Source organism: Cetorhinus maximus, chromosome 1 (genome assembly GCF_964194155.1).
Source record: "Cetorhinus maximus chromosome 1, sCetMax3.hap1.1, whole genome shotgun sequence".
Classification (NCBI taxonomy): Eukaryota; Metazoa; Chordata; class Chondrichthyes; order Lamniformes; family Cetorhinidae; genus Cetorhinus; species Cetorhinus maximus.
In genome coordinates, this window is record NC_135879.1 from 7,469,860 (window position 1) to 7,495,482 (window position 25,623).

Consider the following 25,623-nt stretch of genomic DNA (forward strand, 5'->3'; position numbering starts at 1 on the left):
TAAAAGGCACCACTTTGACCAAGCTTTTGGTCAACTGTCCTGAATCTCCATCTGTGGTTTGGTGTCAATTTATTTTTATTGGTAACGCTTTAATTGAACATTTTTCAAAATTAAAGGCGCTATATAAATGCATGTTGTTGCTGTTATAATTCTGTGTATTAATTACCTTTCCTCTGTCTTCGAGTTCAACATGTTGGAAACAGGCAATGTATATTGTGGTAACAAAGGGGTTAAGAGAATACATCCAGAATACAGAAGGACCAAGTGGACTGGGACTTTGATTAGATTGTTTGGAAGCTGAAACAAGATCTCTGGGAAGAAGCAGCAACAGTGAGATGAACATGTCTTTTTTTCATGTATTCATTCATGGGGTGTGGGTATCGCTGGCTAGGCCAGCATTTATTTCCCATCTCTAATTGCCCTTGAGAAAGTGTTGGTGAGCCACCTTCTTGAACCGTTGCAGCCCCTGTGGTGTAGGCACACCCACAGTGCTGTTAGGGAGGGAGTTCCAGGATTTTGTCCCAGTGACAGTGAAGGAACGGTGATATAGGTTGGAATTTTCCATCCCCATTGGCGTTGGGTGTCATGTCGGGTGTGAGCGGACAATATGGGCAGAAGGCCAAAAATTGGTTTTACGCCAGTGTGAGAGCAGTTTGCGATTGTCCGCTCTGCCCGCCAATGGCGGCCATGTTTCCTGCCGCCAGACGTCGGGAAAGTCATTTTGATACATTTGCATCTAATTATAATCCCTGCTCGTCGGAATCATTCCCCCGCACTGGACCATCCAGTTTCACGACTGTACATAAGCGACGTGCACCTGGCCAGCTGCAATTCACTCGGGACTTCGAGGTTTGTTTACCCACCTTTCTTCTGGCAGCACTCGCAGTCATCAGCGCCAGGCTTCACAGACAGCACCACATCATTTTTAGCGGGGCTCACGGGCAGGTCCTTACTTACCAGACACCAGCTGTAAGGCAGGGTGGCTTTTCAATGGCTGCAGGGCTAGGCATTGCTTGGGGTAGGGGGAGAAGTGGTCTCAGGCAAGGGAAGAGTCTGCAGGGTGAGGGCTGTACTGGGGAAGTGGGGGTATCCCAGGGTGTGTGTGGGGACACATGTTGATCTGTGCAAGTGGCCTCAAGATGGTGAGGGCTGAGGAGGCAGTCTCCAGAGGAGATGAGGCCAGATGGAGATGTGAGGGTTTGTGTCAGAGAATGAGTGGTGATGTCTCTTGAGCTGGCAGTGAGTGAGATGCCAGTGAAGATTTGTGAGTTTAGAGGGATGAGACGGTGGCACAAATGAGACCATTCATCCATTTTCTGCACAGGATGGCCGACCTCTTGTGTGCAGCACTGGCACTGACCACCTCTGCCACCACCTCCCAAGCCGGAGCCGTGAGACTGATGGTCCTCTTGTAGCCAGAGCAAGGGTAACAGACATCGCGGTAGGCCTCCACCATGTCCAGGAGGCATCCCAGGGATGTGTCACTGAATCAGGGAGCTTCACTCTTCTTGGATTTTGTGGCCATGTCTTCACCAGTGCACTCCTGGGCTTCAAGCATTGAGAAGTGTGCACGCGGCTTCAGTTTAAATATGGCGCCCTGCGTGAGGAAGCGGCGAGGTAGTGGTGGGCAAATTGGAGGCCACCCACTAGTGAAACAGTGTTTCCTGTGAGTACATAATTAATGAGGCAGCAATGGGACGATACTGCCATTGCGGCTGGTGGATAAGATGTCCTTTCTCTTGCCTGCTAACGCACTTAGTGCAAATGTGGAACAATTCCGCCCATAGTTTCAAGCCAGCATGGTGTGTGGCTTGGAGGGGAACTTGCAGGTGGTGGTCTTCCCATGCATTTGCTGCCCTTGTCCTTCTAGGTGGTAGAGGTTGCGGATTTGGAAGGTGCTGTCGAAAGAGCCTTGGTGAGTTGCTGCAGTGAATTTTTCATTGTTGCCACTGTGTGTCAGTGGTGGAGGAAGTGAATGTTTAAGGTGGTAGATGGGGTGCTAATCAAGTGGGCTGCTTTGTCCTGGACGGTGTCCAGCTTCTTGAATGTTGTTGGAGTTGCACTCATCCAGGGAATTGGAGAGTATTCCATCACACTCCTGACTTGTGCCTTGTAGATGGTGGACAGGCTTTGGGGAGTCAGGAGCTGAGTTACTCGCCACAGAAGTCCCAGCCTCTGACCTGCTCTTACAGCCACAGTATTTGTATGGCTGGTCCAATTCAGCTTCTGGTCGATGGTGACCCCCCCAGGATGTTGATTTCTGACACAGTATATATTGAGTGGCATATCTTCCAGCAAGCAGTTAAAGTCACTGATTCCTAAGAATGATGGTTCAAACACATATATGGGAAAGGAGGGGAATGTAAATTGTAAACTAGAAAATGGGACTGTGTGCATGTGGCTTTGAAACATCCACTGAATTGCTCACAACTGTACCATCTGTGGGAAGAGGACATTGTGGCTGTCACATTGCTCTAAGCAGAAAGCTCAGATGAAATCAATTTTTAATGGCTTAATTTTTGCAACCTGCCATATCCTGCAGGCTAAATACACTCTGTATGTATTGTTAATGACTATGAATTAACTATTGCTTAACTATTAACATGCTTGTTTGACGTCCTGGTTTGACAAAGAACTAAGGGCTATGTGGACAAAAATAGATCATGTGTAAAACTACTGCTTGGAATTGGAACTGACAAAAAGCTCGTCAGTTCACCAGGGGTGAGATGAGGACAGTGTTTTTTAATGCAGTGATTTGTTGATCTGAATGACACTGCCTGATGGAAGCAGATTCCATACTAACTTTCAGGGCTAAGGGGTAAGGGGAGGGGTGTAGGGGTCTAATTGGTTAGCTCTTTTAGAGAGCTGCCACAGACACAATGGGCTGAGTGGCTTCCTCCTGCGTTGTATCGTTCTATGAATCTACCTACAAAACACTGATCAGATGAAAATCAAAATAAATGTCAAATGTTTTCAGAATAGCCAGAATTTCGGTCTAATCTAAATAATATTAACTTCAATTTTTCAAAGGTAAGAAAATCGCAACTTCAGAGAGAAGTCATTTTAGCAAGAGTGAGATCAAATAAGATGTGACATTATATCCCCAGATGTCTGAATACAAACAAACCCTTTTCTTTCTACCATCTGACAATCCTCTCAATGGAGTCGACAAATGCATTTAACTTTCTTGGTAATTCATTCTTAACTCTGTCTCAGGCCTCTGTGATGGCAGAAGAAAACACTATTGGGATTTTTCTCATAAAAGAAAGAGATTGAAATGACACAGGTATTTTGTATGAAAACTGTGCATTTAAAAACTTTTTCCAGATGTTGAGCTGAACATGCAGAAAAAGTCATGCGGACATTGATGTTTTATTAGTTGTCCCCCTTTGCTCATTCCTTGTTAATGTTATTGAGAGAATTTGGACTCAGTAATTCGATCACGTGATGATATTGCAATGAAGCACTTGGTGGGGGGTGAATTTCCACATAGCGAATTTCACACCAGTAGAAATGGGTCTGGAGGGATACTTACATGAGGCTCTCCTGGACTAGCTCAGTTGCATATCAATTGGTCAACTATTGGCACACATCCCATGCAAAATGGGGGAGTGCATGGCTATTAGAGTGTAGTGTTTAAACACAGTTCTGGCTGCCTGGGGGACAACCAGGTAACAAAGGAGCAAGCAGCTTGACTCCGTCACTTGACCCTCAGATAACGTTATTGCCCATTTCATTGATCTGATTATCATTCCAGATTGCTCACCACAGGAGCAGCTTGTATACAGTCAAACATGGCAGTGGCCAGACCTGGAAGAGGTGCTTCAATTTTCCAGACTTTGACCTGCACATCCTCCTCAAAGAAAGGGATATCAGGAAACATCTGGCAACAAGCCTGCCAAGACTGTTACATACCACCTGGAGGGAGATTGGCACTGGTGCTGAGTGCCAACTCTCTTGTTCCCACACTGCAGACCAATGCTTCAAGAAGTTCAAAAACCTCCTCGGGGCGGGCAAGGTATAGGAACATAGGACTTAGCATCAGGAGTAGGCCATTCGGCCCTTCGAGCTTGCTCCACCATTCAATAAGATCATGGCAGGTCTGATTATGGTCTTAACTCCACTTTCCTGTCTGCCCTCCATAACACTTGACTCCCTTGTCTATCACAAATCTGTCTAACTCAGCCGTGAATAAATTCAATGACCCAGCCTCCATTGCTTTCTGGGGAAGAGAATTCCACAGACTAACGACCCTCTGAGAGTAAACATTTCTCCTAATCTCAGTCACGGATAATGCACCCATTACTTTTCCTTTCCTTCCTGGACCAGCCGGAGCCACAGAGGACTCTTTAATTTTTAAAAGTAACCACTCTACAATTCATCATGTACAATGCACTCAGGTTAAGGAGAGCACTAGCTCTCCTAGAGATGTTGCACTGTGACTAGAGTGAGTGCTGTGATAAGAGGATTGTCTTATGAGGAAAGATTGAGTAGAATGGGCCTATATTTTCTGAAGTTTGTAAGAATGAGTGATGAGCTCATTGATACTTAGATAATTCTTAAAAGGCTTGGCAGGGTAGATATCGAGAGGTGGTTTCCTCTGGCTGGAGAATCTAGAACTTGGGGTTAAACCTTACAAGGGATACTGGTACACAATTCCTGTGTGAGATAGGGCACTGTGGATGGCTGGGGGCTGGGGGGTGGTTGAGGGGTGCGGGGAGAGATGGAATTTCCACTTTAAGCACTTTGAGAAGCTGATGGGTAGTGACTCTGACCTTGCTGTGTTCAAGATGGTGAGGCTGTGGAAATATTGCCCATGCCAAGTTAGGACATTATAGGAAGGATGTGATTGCACTAGAGAGAGAGAGAGAGACTGTGGAGGAGATTTACCAGGATGTAGCCTGGGCTGGAGAGTTTTAGTTATGAGGAGAGATTGGATGGACTGGGGTTATTTTCCCTGGAACAGAGGAGATTGAGGGGGGGACATGTTTGAGGTGTATAAAATTGAGGGGCATAGATAGGGTATGCAGGAAGGAACTTTTCCCCTTGGTGGAGGGATCAATAACCAGGGGGCATAGATTTAAGCTAAGGGGCAGGAGGTCTGGAGGGGATGTGAGGAAGAATTTTTTCACCCAGAGGGTGGTGGGAATCTGGAACTCACTGCCTGAAAGGGTGGTGGAGGCAGAAACCCTCATAACATTGAAGAAGTATTTGGATGTGCACTTGCGATGCCATGGCATACAAGGCTATGGGCCTAGTGCTGGAAAATGGGATTAGAATAGTTAGGCACTTGTTTGACTGGCGCAGACTCGATGGGTCGAAGGGCCTTTTTCTGTGCTGTAGACCTCTATGACTCTATGACACCCACACTGTTGCCTTGTGAAGCATGGCACAGATACAACCTTTCTCTTGATCCCAAGGGAATAATGCCAGCAATTCTTAAACTTCCGTCCTCCTTCTGTGAAAAATCCATCAGAGTAGGAGGAAGGTGATGGTGAGGGGCAACAGAAATAATAGAGGCAGAACTACTTTCCTGTCAACTGCGATGCTCATGAGGAGGAAGATAATGAGGAAGAGGGTGATGTTTTCCTCAAGACCACCCGTGAGTTCCTGCAAAAATTTCCAGCCCTCTATTCTTGTGTGTTAATTATATGTTAATTATATTTTTAGGATACACATGCCACGGGCATTGTTTAATTAAGCACTTAGAACACTTATAAAGAGAGACTGCTGCCAGAGTGGGTTTATTATGCTGCAGGCAGGCATGTGTAATGCTGTAAACAAAGGTGCTATCAAGAAAAGGATTTGTGCCGTGTTTCATAATTCACCATCTGGCTTTATCACTTTGCCTCTTTCACCTGAAACATGTGCTTCTTGACTCCCATACACAAACTCAGATATTTTCACATCATAGGTGCCTGATTTACACCTTCAAAGGGGCCTACCAGCTGAAACAGGAGAACTCTTTGAACGCCATTTCATAACAGAGCTGGTGCTATTGCCGCTGTTGACAGGGCAGTGAGGTCACCATCTCCATTTTGAGCCCGTCACCACCTGCTTTAGACCAGGCAAAAGCAGCCAAGAGTGCCCCCTAAGAATCTGGCAATGGCACAGCCATGAATGGCCGAAGGAACTTTCTCTGCAGCAATTAATATGATTTCATGGATAGCTTCTCATTGAGACTCCACTCCTGTAAACTTTCCCACACAAACAGGGGAGCCCTGGCTCCGTGGCTCCATAGAATAGACCATTCATGCCATAGTTTGTGAAAAAAATTGGAATGCAAGACAGGTATATGCGTCAATATTGGAGAACTTGATCAAGTTAAGAAATGAGCATTTCACCCTCCAAAATTACAGAGCCATATAGCAATCAAAAAATAATTATACTGAATTTCTATCTATTTAAGAAAAGATTGCTTCTTATCTCACCTAAAGGGCAAATTGTAGTGCAAAATTGAACTTAATGGCATCATGTCAAAAGTCTAGTTCAATAATGTTCCCAGCTACGATTGCAGAAAGAAATGATATTTTCACTTTGGTGTATAGTTATTACATTTTCAGCTGAGAGAGGTTAGCATTCCATGGTCTGGAAGTATTGGGAAAAGTGAATTAAAGTGGTAGCAACAAGTTGTGATTTCAATACAGCAGGCGGTACATGGTAGAGAAGTTTATATGGGGTAACACTATTGAAGTGTACAAGGGGAACAATTACAAATAAGATAAAGGTCTGCTATAACTGGTTTGGGGGCTGGTTAGCGTGTGGATCAGATTAATCCCAACAGCATGGGGTTCAATCCCCATTCTGGCTGAGGTAGACTCGGGCCATTCTTCTTCTTCTTCAGTTCTCTACACAAAGGCAGGTCTGACCCATAGCGCCACAGGTCCCGAATCCACCCCAGCCAGAAAGGGAATCGAACTCCGTGCTGTTGGCACCAATCTGATCCGTGCTGGCCGTCCAGTCAATTGAGCCAACCAGCACTCCCCCACACCAAGGATTCCGAGTTGCTGTGGCGACGTGCACTTTTACATGCATGTTGCAGTCTGGAGCTATGGATAGTGATGGTGGAGGCTCCAATTTATTTCCATCACATGGCTGATCTGGAATCTCTTCCACTCTTACCTCCTGTCACAGGTGTGCCTTGGAAGGATTTACAAGTTGATGCTCAACCTGTTTGGCCATATTATGACCATCTTCTTGGACATCAAGTCCTGGAGTGGGATTTGAACCCAGAGATTCTGGCTCAGGAGCAGGTACGCTACCCACTGTGCCACAAGACCTCCTGCCTTGTCCTATTCATAGTAAAAAATCATGGAACTTTGTCATGGTTCAGCGAATAATCATCAAGGCAGAGAACTCAAGAAGATAACTGGTTTGCTTGAAGTTACTATTTCCCTTGTAACTATTGAGGTGGTAAGAATGGGACCTTCTTTGGAATTCCTGTAGTAAGATTCGGAGGAGGATGAGCAAAATCAAGGAGAACAGGTGCGACTGTACTTCACGCATTATGTACACGTGGACCCTTATCCTAGGACTCCGCTTAATGACCCAGACATTCCTCCTTTAGCATGTCTTCAGCAAAGTCTCTTGGGTACCAACTTGCAGGCATCTCATACCAAAGAGGCCACATATGCTATGAGCATGCTCTGAATCTTCTTCGACTGGATCCTTCCAAATCCAGGACCAGTGAAGCACACAGGATTTTCTTCCCAGTAAAATGAACTGATGGACAGTAAGTCCAATGACCGTTCTGACCACTGCACCTAGAGACCCTTGATGTGTGAAACTGAAAACTGGGAAGGTGATTCCCATAAAATCCATCCCGAAGTGAGGACAGCATTAGCATCACATTTAATGACCTTTTTATGGTCAACAGCCTGTCAACATTTGATATCTAAATACACGCTTGAAATAAGCCACTTCGGGGAGATACGGGAAGAATGTGGGGAAAAAAATGGGACTTGCAGTACTGCCTTCAAGGGCAAAAAATTGGAAGAGATACAACAACCATCTCTAAGTTCTGATCACAGCCATTAATATGATTTCCACAGGATTTCATCAGTCTTATACAACAGCTTAAGCTTCAACTGCATCTTTAACTGCAAAAAAATTTCCCAAAAGCATTTCACAAAGTTGAAAATAACCACCACTAGTAGAAGAAGAGTTAAAGGTGATGGCCGAATAGATAGTAAAGGAAAGGAAGAGGTTAAAGGATGGAGGAGTTGATGGAGAGGGTTCCAGAGCGTGGACTGAGTTGCTCCATTCACAGTGGAGTTGGGGTGGGGGGAGGTTGGATGTTGAGTCAGAAGACTACAGTCCATGAAGTGCAGAATCAGGGCTAGTGAAGGCTGCTCAATAAGGGAGAGAACAAGGCCACTGGGGGTGGGGGGGGTAGGGTGCTGTAGGGAAGAATTTTGAAATTGCCTCATTGGAGGACGATCAGAATTCAACTTTGGCCAAGGCAGATCTGATGTGGAGACGAATAGAATGCAGGATAGGGTGGCGATTAGAGTTCTGGATGAATTTCAATTTGTGAACGGCAGAACACAGGAAGCCAGCAAGGAGAACTTTGGAATAGTGGAGGTTGGAAGGGGCAAAGTATGATGAATAGTTTCAGTAACTGTTGTCGTAGTGAGATATGGGTGAAAGCAGGCTTGGTTGAATGGTGAAATAGGTGCTCTAAGTAGTGGTTAGCATGTGTAATCAAAGAGGGCACCAAGGTCTGTACTCTCAAATGTAGGCTGTGCAGTCGGCTCGTGAGGGGACTAGAGTTAGGACCAAAGAACCAGGGTTTTTAATGGCGTTGAACAGGATGACCTCAGTCTTATGATACTGAGTTGACTTGTTAGCTAAAAGCAGATAATTGAGGAGTGAAGAGATATGAAGGAGAGGTAGGTCAGTCTGTTGACTTTAGAAAGCTGATCACCAGAGACCTATGAATGGTGTCATCTAGTGCGGCTAACAAAAAGAACGAAACCTTTAATCGTAACTGAGGTGACTTTGCAAGGGCAGGAGGAGGAGCTTTTGAGGGCATTGTGCTAATTTTAGTCTGTTGGTGCAAAACTTGTGTATTGTTGAAAAAAGAGACATTTTGAAGCTTTTTGTCTTGGTATTCCTGCGAATGTTCTGATGAGTACAAATGTAAAGAGAACAATTTACACTTCAGGAGAAGGGAGTGCTGATTGGTTGACAAGTGGACTCTGATTGGCATTGCCATGGAGAATGCACCAGTTAACTGATGACTGACAGTTAACTGACAAGCTTTGTTTTTTTTTCAAACCAGGCAGGTTGCCACTGATTGGTCAAGGCATTGCACTAGGGAATGAACCAGAGCATGGCCGTCACCTATTTTGGTCAGTTGAAACAGGTGCAGTGTGTGTACATGTTCTTTCTGTCTGCAAATAACAGGGCCCTGTGTATGAATATACATGGTTTCTAGCACGTGTAAGTGGGCCACACTGTGAGCCTGACTGATAATCTTAAATTGGTTGTCAGCATAATTCTTAGAGCACTCAGGATTGTTTATCAAAACGTTGTCCAATTGTGGAAACACATCTAATATTGGACACTGTTTTGAGTTTTGCAAGCATGGACTGGCTGGGTACAGTCTGTACCTTGCCTGTTGTGAACAGCTGAAGAGACATGCTGTTTGATACGATCCACCAGTCATTGGGATGTACTGACATTCTGCCTATCACACAAATGAGTAATGTGATTTATGAATTTCAGAGCCGATGTGAAGCTAGGTACGTTTTTTTAAAATCATTCATGGGATGTGGGCATTGCTGGCTAAGCCAGCATTTATTGCCCATCTGTAATCGCCCTTGAGAAGGTGGTGGTGAGCTGCCTTCTTGAACCGCTGCAGTCCATGCGTTGTAGGTACACCCACAGTGCTGGTAGAGATGGAGTTCCCCAATCTTCACAAATGTGAATGTTTCCTTCACCATATATGTGCAAAACTTGCTCAAAACTGGTTGCAGCAACTTGCCCAACCATTTGGCTAATTTATGTTGTGCAGAACTGGTCATAGATAAGATAGGACGTAAAAGGACATCACTTTTGTGTGTCTTGGGCAACCTCTGCATACACGGGCGCAGTGAGCCTTGAGGACAAACCCTATCATATATATCACCAGACAGCTGGTTGCGCTTCTACAAGTCCAACAAGGCATTTTTCAGGTCCAATCAGAGTCAACCTGCCTGGTTTGAATTTAAACAAAGATAAAAGCAAAATATTGCAGATGCTGGAAATCTGAAATAAAAACAGAAAATGCTAGAAAAACTCAGCAGGTCTGACAGCATCTATAGAGAGAGAAACAGAGTTAACGCTTAGAGTCCATATGACTCTTCTTCAGAGCTCCGAACAAGTCATAAGGACTCAAAACATTAACTCTGTCTCTCTTTCCACAGATGCTGTTAGACCTGCTGAGTTTTTCCAGGATTTTCAGTTTTTATTTGAATTTAAACAAAAATTGGCAGCTAACTTTCAGCCATCAATTAACTGGTGCATTCTCCATGGCAACGCCTCTATTAATTAGAGTCCATTTGCCAGCCAATCAGCATTTTCTTCTCATGAAGTATAAATTGTCGTTCCCTTTATATTTGGTTTTCTTGCGAATGTCCTGATGAGTGCAAGGCAAAAAGCTTCGACATGTCTCTTTTCAGTGATACTCATATGCTAATTTTGTTGGGGCAGGAAGGAGTGAAACCAACAGTGCAAGGGAGGTGAATGGTGGAGGGGAAGAGTGATTGACCATGTAGAACGATCAAAAAGGATGAAAAGCGATGGTGCACTATGGTTGCAGCCACGGCGAGTATCACTGGCATCTGACCAAGAGATGTTCCAGGTGTTGTGCGCAGACTCAAAATTAGATTGAAGATATGCTTTGGCAAGAGTGGTGATAAGCTGTAAAATTTACCTCAAACCAAATACCCTTTGGGCTGGGTAATTGACTTTAATATTTGGAATATGCAAGCATTGGCATTCCTCTTAACATATTCTAGCCACCTCCGCAGTTTATTAAAATGTTCAGTGCTGGTATTTCAAAGAAAGCAGTTCTGTGATACAACATAAGTCAAGAGCAAATGCATAAAATATGCATACAAAATAATATAGCTCTCGGCCCTACAGAATGAGCATCATCATAAATAATGTATTGTCAGTCATGCCTGTCATTTGCTGATATGCTGTGCATCATTCACTTTTAATAGCACAACGTACCTAATAACAGGACAAACTTGGCAGTATAACACATGTGTTAACTTGAAAGCCCTTTTGAGTTAAGCAACAACCATGAACTAATAACTGAACTAACAAAATGATACAGGACTGGCAAAAAAACCTAAGACTCTCAAACTCTTCACTCACCTTGGAAACACTGAGCTATGCTGACTTCCATCCTCCTCCTCCTCCAAGAGGGTTTAAAATTCAACTGCTTAGCAGATGTAAAGGCTCCAGATGTTGGGCTGAATTTTACAGTTCCCTGGGGACAAGGTCGGGGGCGGGGGGGGGGGGGTGCAGTAGGTGTGGGAGGAATCCTGTAAAATCTTTAAGGAAGGCTGGGGGGTTGTGGGTTAGCGGGTAGCGAGGGGGATGGTGGGTGTGGGCCTGTCCTTTCCCACCAGCATGTCATGAGGTAGTGGACAGCCCTTCTGCCCAGAAGCCAACTGAACGACTTACGTGGCCAATTAACGGCTGCGTCCTGCCACCACTGGCATTTTAACAGTGGTGGGTGGACTCTCTGCCGAGTGGGAAAGCTGCCTGGTGAACTTTGGCGGCCTCTCAATGGGCTTGGTGGGTGGGAGGTGGTTTGTTGGGGGGAAAGAGTGAGGGTTTGGGGATTGGATAATACCCATTGCTGCTGTTGAAGTGGTGCCAGAGCCCACCAGGCCATTTGTAGGGCTCAGAACTAGAACCAAGGGACACAGTTTAAGAACCAGAGGTCTACAGTTTAAGACTGAGATGGGGAGTATTTTTTTCTCTCAAAGGGTTGTTAGTATGTGGAATTCTCTTCCCCAGAAAGAAGTGGATGCTGGGTCATTGAATTTATTTAAGGCAGATTTAGTCAGATTTTTGATAGACAAGGAAGTCAAGCGTTATGGGGGGGCAGGCGGCAAAGTGGAGTTGAGACAACAACAAGATCAGCCATGACCTTATGGAATGGCGAAGCAGGCTCGAAGGGATGAATGGCCTACCCCTGCTAATAAATCCTATGCTCCTATGTTGTGATGAAAAAGGAGTCTCTGAGGATTCTGTTCCTTCAGGACTGTCGTGACCTGAGTGAGAAGAAGGTTCATAGACGTGCGCCTTGTCAGTGTGATCCGTGCCCTGGGACTTCAGATGGAATATGGCTCCTCTAATCCTACAGCCCTCTGAAATATCTGCATTCCTCCAATTCTGGTTTCTTACACATCTCAATTTTCATTGCTCCACCATTGGCAGCCATTCAACTGCCTAGTCCGAAGCTCTGGAATTCCCTCTCTAAACCTGTCTTCACTCTCTCTCCTCCTTGAAGATACTCCTTATAAAACTTTCCTCTTTGACCAAGTCTTTGGTCACCTATCCTACTATCTCCTGATGTGGCTCAATGTCAAACTTTGTTTGAAGTCCTATAAACCATTTTGAAATGCTTTATTATATTTAAGGTTTTGTATTAATGCAATTTCTTGCAGTTCCCAAAGCTTTCCATCGCTGGGGTCTTCCTTGCAGCAACTTGGCTGCCTCTGCTATAGCAGCTTGCTGAAGCCCCCACCATGTCTTGTTAAACCTCCCTCAAGCCAAACATTCGACTTAACAACATCAATTAGCCGTTGAAACTACTGTCAGCATAGATTTGCCTCCTCCAACGGTTCCCCCTGACCGCTGCTATCTCGCCGGTCTTCCGGCTCGATCCCGCTCCTTACTGCAGTGCCAGCCGCCACCTTATCTTCCATTGCACTTCGCAGCTTGCTGGCTCCGTGGAAATGGGGCCCGATATTTGAGGCCCCTCCGGCCTAGGATCGTCCCCAGCGTGACCCACCCCACCCCTGCCCCACCCACCACAACCCCACCACATGCCCAGAAATAAAAGCACCCAAACTTCCATTCCCATCTCTTTCCAAAGCCGCGGAAGCACCACATGATGGCACGACATAAATTAATGCTTTAGTTTAATCCCTGAGTTTGTTTCAAAATGCATCCTTATTGGGCAGCTAATAGTGCACGTTAGGTCATACAAAGCAAGGGGTTATAATAATAGAAGAATCTTGAAATGATGCGTTGCAAAGGGAGGTGTTTCGGGCCATTGTGGCTGTGCTGACTATTTGAGAGAGCTGTTCAATTAATCCCACTCGCTGCTTTTTCCTTGTAGCTCTATTATTTTCTTTTCAAGTGTTTATCCAATTTCCTTTTGAAAGTTATTGTTAAATCAGCTTCAGCCAGCCTTTCAGACCATGCAGCTTGGTTTACAACAACTCTGGTTGCTGACCCTCCTTCCACCACGAAGTGTTTCTCCTCATTTACTCTGTCAAAACCACTCAAGACCTTTATCAAATCTCCTCTTAACCTTCTTTGCTCTAAGGAGAACAATTCCAGCCTCCCAACTCTCTCCACCTAACTAAAGTCCATCATTCCTGGTGCCATTCCAGCAAATCCCTTCTGGATCCTTCATTCAGAGAAAAAAACTTTTTCACACAGCGAGTGGTTCGGGTCTGGAATGCACTGCCTGGAAGTGTGGTGGAGGCAGGTTCAATCGAGGAATTCAAGAGGGCATTAGATGACTATTTGAATAGAAACAATGGGATACAGGGAAAAGGCAGAGCAATGGCACTAGGTCATAATGCTCATTTGGAGAGCTGGTGCAGACACGATGGGCTGAATGGCCTCCTTCTGTGCCATTAAAATTCTGTGAAACTGTGATCCTCTCCAAGGCCTTTGCACTCTTCCTAGAGCTTAGCTCGATGAATGCTCTGAGACATTGCACCTGAGAAAAATGTCTAGATTAAAAATCCCAGAATGATGTGTATGTCCAATGAGAATGTAGCAATTACTCGGTGTGAGCAATAGCTGGGGACCTTGGCATTCTATGATATAAGAAACATAAGAAATAGAAAGAGAATAAGGCCATTTGCCCTTCGAGCCTGCTCCACCATTCAAGATTCTCGAATAGAATAGGATTATGGAATGGTTACTGCATAAAATGGAGGCCATTTGGCCTATCATCTCTGTGCTGGCCCTCTGAAGGGGCAATTCACCTAGTGCCACTCCCCTGCCTTTTCCTGTAGCCCGATAAATTTTTCCTTTTCAGGTAATGATCCAATTCCCTTTTGAAAGCCTCAGTTGGTCCTGCCTCCACCACACTCTCAGGCAGTGCATTCTAGACCCTAACCTGTGTGGAACAGTTTCTCCCTATTTACACTGTCCAGACCCCTCATGATTTTGAATATCTCTTTCAAATCAATTCGGCTCTATGGAGCAAGACAAAACACATAATTAATTAACCATGGCTGATCTTCAGCATCAACTCAATTTTTCTGGCCTATCCCCAGATCCCTTGATTCCCTTCATGTGCAGAAGCTATCGATCTTAGTCTTGAATATACTAGTGAACTGAACATCCACAGCTCTCTGCGGTAGAGAATTCCAGAGAGTCACAACCCTCTGAGTGAAGAAATATTTTCTCATCCCAGTCGTAAAATGCCGACCCTTTATCCTGAGATGATGACCCCTAGTTTTAAGCTCTCCCAGGTATGGGAAACAGCATCTACCTTGTCCAGAGAGTACAAGCCCACTCTACCCAATCTGTCTTCATAGGACAGCCCCCCTCATCCCAATTAACTGTATGTTTATACCAATCTTCTCTGGTAGTTACTGCAACCAATCGATAGAATCCCCAATAAATTTCATTCCTTACTTGTCTCTGCATTTCATATGAAACAGTTAGGATGGATTTTGCTCTTTGAAACAGTTGTTTCTAAAGCTATAATTCAGGTCAGCAAACTGTTTTTTTTTTTTCCTCCCTTATCCAAAAACTACCCCCCAGTTCAAAATCTTCCAATGTACTTAAATTGTCAACCAAACAAAGTGTGTTAGGTCAGCGTTAAGGGTTGGTTTGCACGAAGCTTACGAATCAGGATGAGAAAGGCATCATAGAGACGAGTGGATAAAAATAAAGAAATATTCATTTCTAACAACAGTTTAGGAAAATACTGACAGTTTAGTAAAGATTTAGCCAAGGGAGGTACACTCCAGGTTGCTGGTTACAAATTTCTATAGAACTTACAAGCACAGAAACAATCCCCTCCAAGCCACTCACCATCCTGAATTGGCAATATATCGCTGTTCCTTCGCAGTCGCTGGGTTAAAATCCTGGAACTCCTCCTCCTCAACTAATTACTCATGGCTGATCTTCAACATCAGCTCAATTTTTCTGCCATATGGACTGCAGCAGCTTAAGAAGGCAGCTCACCACCACCTTCTCAAGGGCAAATAGGGATGGGCAATAATTGCCGGCCCAGCCAGCGATGCCCAATCCCATGAATGAATTAAAAAAAAAAAAAAAAAATGCTATTCAGCCCAACAGATCATTGCTGGAGTTTATGTTCCACTTGAGCCTCCTCTCAGCCTTCTTCATCTAAACCTATCAACACACCCTGTTAATTCCTTGCTCCCTCATGTGGTTATCAAGCTCCTCCTTACATATGTCTATGCTACTCACCTAAACTACTCTCTGTGGTAGCGAGTTCCACATTCAAACCACTTTCTGAATAGAGAGATTTCTCCTGAATTTACGATAAGTTTTATTAGTGACTATCTTATATTTATGGCCCTCATTTCTGGTCTTGTTCACAAGTGGAAACATCGTCTCCGCCTCTATCCTATCAAACCCTTTTATAATCTTAAATACTTCTCTCAGATCACCCCTCAGTCACCTCTTTTCTAGAGAACAGATCAACAGCTTGTTCAATCTTTCCCGATTGGTATCAAGTCTCAGTTTTGGTATCATTCTAGTAAATCTTCTCTGCATCTACAATGTGCTGCACTGCACATATTTAGGATGTAACACTGCAGCTATCTCATGAGGAAAGTACAGAGCAGAGAGAAGAGAAAATGGTATATGACCACTTTACAGCCCATTATCGTGGCCTTTGCAGGGGGTTGCATTTCTTTTAGCTTAAGGAATGACGTATATGTGGCAAAATTAAATGGAGCACATTATCTTTTTCGTAAATGGAAGGAAAAGGCAGTAAGAAAAATAAAATTGCTGCTTAGGGTGACATTTGAACTCCTCCATTTATCCAGAATTCTGTAATTTGCATTCTCCCACACAGATCTATTCACCAGAGTACAACAATCTCATCTAACATTTAGAAGAATAATATACAGCTGGTGTAAAGACATGAGAGAAATGCACTGTACCCTTCGGATGCCTTCCTGGGAATCCTTCACCGAGGTTTCTGTGCCGTTACCTCTGTTGATCATCCTCCACATTTGGGCGTACATGTTGTCTCTCTCAAAGGGGTTCATTCCTTTGACTCGAACATGCTCATACACAGCCGACTCCATCACTGTGCCGTACGGAATGTCTGTTTGCTTGGAAAGATCTTGCAGGGACCTTTGAATTGAGAAGAATGACAAGATAAATAAATAACGCCACGTTTCAAAATAAATCCTGAAGGCTTAATATAAGGTCAGGAGTAGATTACCCATATCTAAAAACTCATATATTTTATTGAAGGAAAGCTGCAATGAGTTTACAATTAATCTACAAAGCACTTTGCTGATCTTAGAAGCATTTGTTAAGGAACATTGGTCGAATAATCAGTCATCAAGGTGACACAGAATGGTGGGGCTCCGAGGCACAGAGACAATGGGTGATAGGAAGTTCATCCTTTATATTTTACACATAGTGCATTAACAATCGCACTGTAACATTCTGAGAGGGATCAGATGGAACTCTGAGGGGGGTGGGGGGAGGAAAAATCAAAGGATGAGACATGGTCTCTCTCACTTACAGCTCATATGCTGCTCCAAATATTTGTCACCTCTATACTCCATGATTGTGACATGCTCCTGCCTCATGGCCATCACCATGCCTACTTTGTAAATTTGAGCTTATCCAAAACTCTGCTGTTGTGTCCTAACTCATACCAAGTCCCATTCAGCCATCACTTCTGTGCTGGCTGACCGACATTGGCTCCCAGTCCGGCTACTCCTCAACATTAAAATTCTCATCCTTGTTTCCATACCCTTTAATGGCCTTGCCCCATCCTATCCCTGTAAGGTCCTCCAGCACTACAACCTTCCAAGATCTTTGTGTTCCTTTACTTCTGGAATCTTTGCCACCCCTCCCCCATTTTCTTTGCTCCACCATTGGTCTTTAGCTGCCTGAACCCTAAGCTCTGGAATTCCCTCCCTAAACCCCGATGCCTCTTTACCTCTCCTCCTTTTAGTCGCTCCTTAAAACCTAACCTTTTGACCAAGCCTGTCCTAGTATCTCCTTATGTGTCTGGGTGTCTAAGCCTGTTTGATAATGATCTTGTGCAAAGCCTCGGGAGCTTTTACTATGTTACAGGTGCTATATAAATGCAGGTTGTTGTTGATGCTTTTGTTATGAGGGGTATTGGTCAAAGTTTTGAAAGAGGCTCCTTGCCCTGTTGCTTGGTCTGTGTAGGAGATCAAAGGAAACAGATGGAGAAGATAAAACACATTTACTTCATTTGATTTATTTACCAATCATTAACTATTATCAAAACAGGTACATGAGTGAGACACTTTTTTTGGGCTAGTGCCAATTTGGAATATGGATTCCTTTGTAAAAATCTTAAAATCAAAAGTACAAAGGGGATGCTTATCTAATTGTGGCTCACCCAATGGGCAAGGTTTTGTGTTGGGGGAGAGGGTGTGGATTTGAGGGTAAACCATCAGCGGTCGCCCCTTCTTATTTCTCTGAAACTGACAGCTACTTCAGAATGTCGGGCACGCACAGATTAGTGCAGAAATCCTTGAGTTGTCGTCGGTCACTCAGGGCTACGCCACAAGCTGCCCTGCAAACTGTACCCTCACACCGCTCCCAGAGTCAGCAATCATGAAGTCAGCGAGAATTTGAACTACCCCCCCTCCTGCATTGCTGTTAGACACCCTATAAAAAGCTACACCTTTTTCGAGAAGGCGTAACTGGGTTTCTAATGGCGGTGTGATTAATAAACCTTGATGAACAACAAAACTGGCCCAATTTTATAGCCATGGAGTACTGTTAACTGGTTACAGATTTTTTTTAGGCTAAGTTTTTTCATAATGATATTTTGAAAAAATGCATTGAATATTTTAGCACTTTCCTTCACCCATATTTGTGTCTTAATCTTTAACTTGCACCATGTGAACATTTTTAAAAGTGATTTTATTTTAATATTTTTTGTTACTTGCAATTCAGTACACTGTATTCACTGCTCACAATGTGGTCTGCTCTACACTGGGGGGACCCAATGCTGATTGGGTGACTGCTTAGCGGACCATCTCCGTTCAGTCTGCAAGCATAACCCTGAGCTTCCGGTCGCCTGTCATTTTAATTCTCCACCAACTCACATCTCTGTCCTCGGCCCACTGCCGTGTACCTAAGCAGCTCAACACGAGCTCAAACACAACATGACCTCGTCTTCTGATTAGGTACTTTGCCACATTCTGGACTCAACATTGAGTTCAACAATTTCAGCCTCTTCCCCCATTTTTTTTTTCTTTGCATGTCTTGGTCATAATCCTTTCTTCCCCCTGCTTTTGTTATCAGCTGTTCATTATTCTGCCATTCACACCTCCTCTGGACACACCTTTTGTTTCTTTATTATGTTCCATTATCTTTGGCTCTGCACAACCAATGCTTCTGTCATTTAATGTCTCCATTCTTCTTTTTCTACCCTTCCCCATTTCACCTGCTTAAATTTACATTTTTAACTTTTCCCAGTTCTGATGAAAGGTCATTGAGCTGAAACATTAACTCTGTTTCTCTTTCTTTCTTTTATTCTTTGATGAGATGTGAGCGTTGCTGGCAAGGCCAGCATTTGTTGCCCGTCCATAATTGCCCTTCACCTGAATGGCTTATTAGGCCATTTCAGAGGGCAGTTCAGAGCCAACCACGTTATTGTGGGTCTGGAGTCACATACAGGCCAGACCAGGTAAACATGGCACATAAGTGAACCAGATGGGTTTTTAGAGCAATCAATGATGGCTGCATGTTTACCATGACTGAGACTAGCTTTCAACTCCAGATTTAATTAATTGAATTTAAACTCCATTAGCTGCCATGGTGGGATTTGAATCCATGTCACTGGAGCATTCATTTGGGTCTCTGGAATACTGGCCTAGGAACAGTGCCACCATGGCACCATTTCCCCCATCTCTCCATAGATGTTGCCTGATCTGTTGACCTGATTGTGCTTTATGAGCATATGATGAAAAAGTCTAGGACCCACTTGGAAATTCAACCATTTACGCTACTAGGTGTGTGCAGGCTCATTTGCTACCCTCATCAGAACCAGTCTCCAAGGACCACCTACCAATATGGAATGGAGAAACAAGCCATGGGTAAAGTCAATAAACAACCAGTGTAATCGGGTTGACATCCTGCTTGCCTATCCTCAGAAACCCAGGGTGAAGGCCAAATCCATCGAACTGATTGATCTCCAGCATTTTCTGTTTTTAGACTTTTGTGTCTCTGGACTATTATGGGTAACTTTGTTTTCAAATTGGTTGCAGTGTCATGTGAAGAATTAATGTTGGTGGGAAGGTCTTCATGACACTGGAGACTGGGAAGGGAAGCATGAGTCTGGATTGAATGAACTGAAGGATACAATAGGGTGAGGGAGGTTCTGTACAGAAATAAACTCAGATAACCAGAGATGATAACAATGAAGTAAACAGCTAAACACAACTTAAGGAATTACTGCATCATTCACAGGGGGTATACCCAAGAGAAGATCAACAGGAGGAATTTTACCCCTTTAAGGTTAACTCCAGGAAGAAAATTTCACCTGCTGTAATCCTTTTCCGATTCACAAGAAGCTATTAAAGTGGATTTAGTGCAAGTAAGTGTAAACAGTAAAATGTCACTGTGGCAGAATTCTAGGAACGAGTGGGGTCAATGGGGGTTAGTGCGGTGGTGGGGATGCGGTGGAGGCATTTAGGCAGGATTTGAACAAGAAGAGTCAGATTGCAGGAATGAACTATCTTTTCACATTCTTGTATTCTTATCACTGAATTGCAGTCTGATATTTTCTCAAATTGTGCAGTGGGCAACATTCCAGAGATCACAAAGGTTCTAATTTGAAGGAATGTTGGTGACTGCATTGCTTTTAAGATCACCTCCGAAATGATTGCTTCCTTTTCAGCAGGCATCATTTAAAAGTCCAGCTACCTCTGAAACTTTACATTACCTTAAATAAGCAATTTCCTGTCGAACATAAAATTTAAATGAAGCTCTTCCCGAATGCTAGGCTGAAGAAATGCGAATTGTTAGATTTACAAAACTGCAGCTGGAAAGTGATGGTGATGGTGTTGGGGGTGCTCCACTGGGGCCATTGTGCCCTTGGTTCTGGAATGGAGAGATAGCGTTTGATGCTGGGCTTGTGTTCACCTGGAGACCAATGTTCTGATTCCTAAGCTCAATCTGTTCTATATCCCTCACTTTCACTGTCTGTGTTACACCCGCCCAGTGCACATTTTCTACTCTGAGACCCGGAGCACCATCACTGTGGTGTGCTGCATAATGCAGTCTGTCTGCCATTTACCAGGCACAAGTCAGGAGTGTGACGGAATACTCTCCATTTGCAGGGATTAGTGCCAGCTCCCACAACACTAAGGAAACTTAATACAGCCAGGGCAAAGCAGCCCATTTGGTTGGCACCACATCCACCAGCTTAAATATTCACACCCTCCATCACTGGTGTACCACGGCATCTTCAAGACCCATTGCAGCAACTCGCCAAGGCTCTTTCAACAAATCTGCGACTGCTACCACCCAGAAGAACAAGTGCAGTAGATGCATAGGAACACCACAGTCTGCAAGTTCCCATCCAAACCACACACCACCCCGAGTGGAACTATATTGTCATTCCTTCATTATGGCTAGGTCAAAATCCTGGGACTCCCTTCCTAACAGCACTATGGACTGCAGTGGTTCAAGAAGGCACTCTCACCACCTTCTCATAGGCAATTAGAGATGGGCAAAAATGCAGGCTTACCTAGTGATGCTCACATCCCATGAATGAATAAATGAAAAAAAAAATGGATACTCAGGGTGGAATTTAATGCCCTTCCCTGAGGCAAGTTTGGAAGCAGGGGAATTTAATTGGGTTGGCCTCTTGTCCTGATTAAGCCTGGGAAGGGGAGGGTTTAAACTAGATGGGCAGGGGAAAGGGAACCGGAGTGGGAAGACACAAGAGAGGGAAAGACACAAGATAGGAGTGAAAGGCAGAAAAGTAGAAAGCAAACGTGGCAGGCAAAGGGAACAAGGGCAAATAGGGCCATAGTACAAAAAAACCTAAAGGCACTGTATCTGAATGCATGGAGCATTCGCAATAAGATGGATGAAATTTTTAAAATTCATTCACAGGCTGTGGGCTTTGCTGGCTGGGCCAGCATTTATTGCCCATTCTTAGTTGCCCTTGAGAAGGTGGTGGTGAGCTGCCTTCTTGAACCCATGGTGTAGGTACACCCACAGTGCTGTTAGGAAGAGTTCCAGGATTTTGACCCAGCGACAGTGAAGGAAGGGTAATATATTTCCAAGTCAGGATGGTGAGTGACTTGAAGGGGAACTTCCAGGTGGTGGTGTTCCCATGTGTCTGCTGTCCTTGTCCTTCTAGATGGTAGTGGTCATGGGTTTGGACGGTGCTGTCGAAGAAGCCTTGGTGAATTCCTGCAGTGATCTTGTAGATGGTACACACTGCTACTATTGTGCGTCGGTGGTGGAGGGAGTGAATGTTTGTGGATGGGGTGCCAATCAAGTGGGCTGCTTTGTCCTCGATGGTGTCATGCTTCTTGAGTGTTTTGGGAGCTGCACTCATCCAGGCAAGTGGGGAGTATTCCATCACATTCCTGACAGCGCAAATAGATGTAAACGGGTACGATATGTCTGTGATTACAGAGGTATAGCTGCAGGGTGACCAAGGTTGGGAACTGAATATCCAAGGGTACTTGCTATTTAGGACGGACAGGCAAAAAGGAAAAGGAGGTGACGAGGTGTTGTTAGTTAAGGATGAAATCAGAGCAATAGTGAGAGAGAATATTGGCTCAGAAAATCAAGATGTAGAATCAGTATGTGTGGAGCTAAGAAGCAACAAGGGGCAGAAAACATTAGTGGGAGTCGTCTATAAGCCTCCAAACAGTAGTGACAAGGTAGGGGAAGTCATTAAGCAGAAAATTAGAGATGCATGTAACAAGGGTGCTACATATAGGCCGGGCAAATCAATTTAGCAATAATACTGTGGTGGATGAATTTCTGGGCTATGTACGAGATGGTTTTTTAGACTAGAGGGACCGACTAGGGAACAGGCTATCCTAGATTTGGTATTGTGCAATGAGAAGGGGTTAATTAATAATCTTGTTGTGCAGTGTCCTTTAGGGAACAATGACCACAAAATGATATAATTCTTCATTAGGATGCAAAGTGAAGTAGGCAGAACAATTACTTTAGTTCTGTCTTCTCGGAGGAAGACACAAATAACTTCCCAGTTATCTTCCCAAGGGTCTAGTGAGAAGGAAGAATTGAAGGAAATTAATGTTACTAAAACAATAATGCTGGAGAAATTAATGGGACTGAATGCTGATAAATCCCCAGGGCCTGATAATCTACATCCCAGGGTACTAAAGAAGGTGGCCATGGAAATAGTGGATGCATTGGTTGTCATCTTCCAAAATTCTTTAGATTCTGGAACAGTACCGGCAGATTGGAGGGTGACAAATGTAACCCCATTATTTAAAAAAAGAGAGGGAAAAAATATCAAATTCAGATCAGTTAGCCTAACATGAGTAGGAGGGAAATGCTAGAGCCTGTTATAAAGGATGTGATAACAGGACACTTAGAAAATATCAACACGATTAGAGACAGTCAACATAGATTTATGAATGGGAAATCGTGTTTGAAAAACCTACTGGAGTTTTTTGAGGATGTAACTAGCGGAATAGAAAAGGGGGAACCAGTGGATGTGGTGTGTTTGGATTTTCAGAAAGTTTTGATAAAGTCCCACATAAGAGGTTAGTTTGTAAAATTAAAGCACATGGGATTGGAGGTAATATATTGGTATGGATTGGTTAGCAGACAGGAAACAGGGACTAGGAATAAATGGGTCTTTTTCGTAGTGGCAGGCGGTGACCAGTCGGGTACCACAGGGATCAGTGCTTGGGCCCCAGCTATTCACAATATATATCAATGATTTGGATGAGGGGACCAAATGTTATATTTCCAAGTTTGCTGATGACACAAAACTTGGTGGGAATGTGAGCAGTGAGGAAGGTGTTAAGAGGCTGCAAGTTGATTTACACAGGTTGAGTGAGTAGGCAAATACATGGCAGATGAAGTATAACATGGATAAGTGTGAAGTTATCCACTTTAGTAGGAAAAACAGAATGGCAGAGTATTATTTAAATAGTGATAGATTGGGAAATGTTGATGTACAAAGGGATCTGGGTATCCTTGTACACCAATCACTGAAAGCAAGCACGCAGGTGCAGCAAGCAGTTAAGAAGGCAAATGCTATGTTGGCCTTCATTGTGAGAGGACTTGAGTACAGGAGCAAGGATGTCTTACTGCAGCTATACAGGGCCTTGGTGAGATCACACCTGGAGTATTGTGTGCAGTTTTGGTTTCCTTACCTAAGAAAGGATTTACTTGCCATAGAGCAAGCGCAGCAAAGGTTCAGCAGACTGATTCTGGGGTAGCGGGATTGTCGTATCAGGAGAGATTGGGCTGACTAGGTCTGTATTCACTGGAGTCTAGAAGAATGAGAGGGGATCTCATTGAAACATTTAAAATTCTGACAGGGATGGACAGATTGGAAGCAGGGATGATGTTTCCTTTGGTTGGGGTCTAGAACAACGGGTCACAGTCTGAAGATACATTTGGGAATGAGATGAGGAGAAACATCTTCACTCAGAAGAATTCTCTACCACAGCAGGCTGTGGAGGCCACGTCACAGAATATACTAAAGAAAGAAATAGATTTCTGGACTCTGAAGGCATCAAGGAGTTTGGCGAGAGAGTGGGAGTATGGCGTTGAGATACAGGATCAGCCATGATCATATTGAATGGCAGAGCAGGCTCGAAGGGCCGAATGGCCTACTCCTGCTCCTATTTTCTATGCTTTTATGTTTCTCACCCTGGTGGTTAATTAATGCCCATTTAAGGGTCTCATCCTGCAGTCGTTGCTATTTAACCAGTGGCGGGTGAGGCAGTCGCCACAGGGGAAGCCCGAAAGCAAAACCTGGCGTGTTTGCTTGTAGGCTCCCAGTGTGGTGGGGGAGGGATGTGGCGGGGGAGGGGGTCCTTTATTCAAACGCATTCAGTGCCTGAATGAGGGACCCGGCATTGGAAAGTGGGGTGTGGTTTGCTGAGAACCATCCCCTTTCCCTTGCTGTCATCTCCCCTCATCTCTCGCCCTGCAACCCCCATCCTGCCCACACTCACTCTTGGGTCTCTGTGATTCTAGGCCTCTCTCTTGCTGCATTAATAGCAACACCTACTGCTCCTCCAGTGGTGCTGTCTGCATTGCACAGCTGCCGGCCTTTGGTTGGCAGCCAACTCTTGGGATGCAGAATTTCCAGCCCCAGGGTCCTTAATCCTTGGGAAGGCTTGTTGCTGTCCACTTAAGTGCCTAGGATGCACTTAAATCTGGCATGCCTTCCCCAAAGGAGGTGGCACAGGGCTCCTGTTGGCTCTCCAGCTGGTTGCCAGTTCCCTGTTACCTGCAAATAATACCATCCAGAGACACAGCAATATTTACCAAGATTCTAAGGAAACCTGGTACACCTGGAATGAAAATTCACTCACACAAGAAACACTTACCGACCAACGCAAAGCCTGCCAAACTCAACAGGCTGGACTCCTGCTGGTAGCTTTTGTCCAATTGTGTCAATTCTGACAAAGGTTTCCGCACAAAATATTAACCTGTGTTTTTTCCTTCTTTCATATATTTCCTGCATTTTCTAGCCCAGAGACTCCTCACAATGGGATCTTGGTGATTAGGCCTGTATGATGCCCTTCACTATTGACTCCACTGCACTTTGAGGGGTCAGTGGGAAGTCACTTCACTTGAATGGTGCAAGATGGCTGAAAGCACCACTATGAGTGTGACTCCAGCAGTTGCCTGTGTCATTTGACCAAAAACTCTGGCGCCCTCCTGCCATGGGTAGGGGGATAGTGGCCTAGTCCTCACCCCTGTCCCTTACTCCGCCACTTAAACCCCCAGTCATGTCTTCCTCGAGTAGGGATTAAAAAATAATGCTCCTTTACTTCAGGGGTTCATTGGCCTCGACCCCACCAGCAGGGCCCAAGCTTATCCATCTGCAAGTTACTCAACTGCCCAGTGTCCAGACATACAAGTGGGTCCTGACTGAGTCACCAGATTGGTAATTTCTGACATGGGGTGGGGGGGTCTCCATCT

General features: G+C 44.5%; 1 protein-coding gene across 3 annotated transcripts in view; it reads right to left on the minus strand.

Annotated features, from left to right (window-relative positions):
- Window positions 1–25,623, minus strand: part of grid2 (glutamate receptor, ionotropic, delta 2) — a 928,012-nt gene that overhangs the window by 91,345 nt on the left and 811,044 nt on the right. For all 3 annotated transcript variants that reach the window (XR_013580586.1, XR_013580577.1, XM_078570739.1), the window contains exon 13: window positions 16,395–16,590. Coding sequence is in view for 1 of the 3 variants with exons in the window: in XM_078570739.1 (XP_078426865.1) it covers window positions 16,395–16,590 (196 nt within the window). In the remaining 2 variants the exon portion in view is untranslated. The remainder of the gene's footprint in view (window positions 1–16,394; window positions 16,591–25,623) is intronic.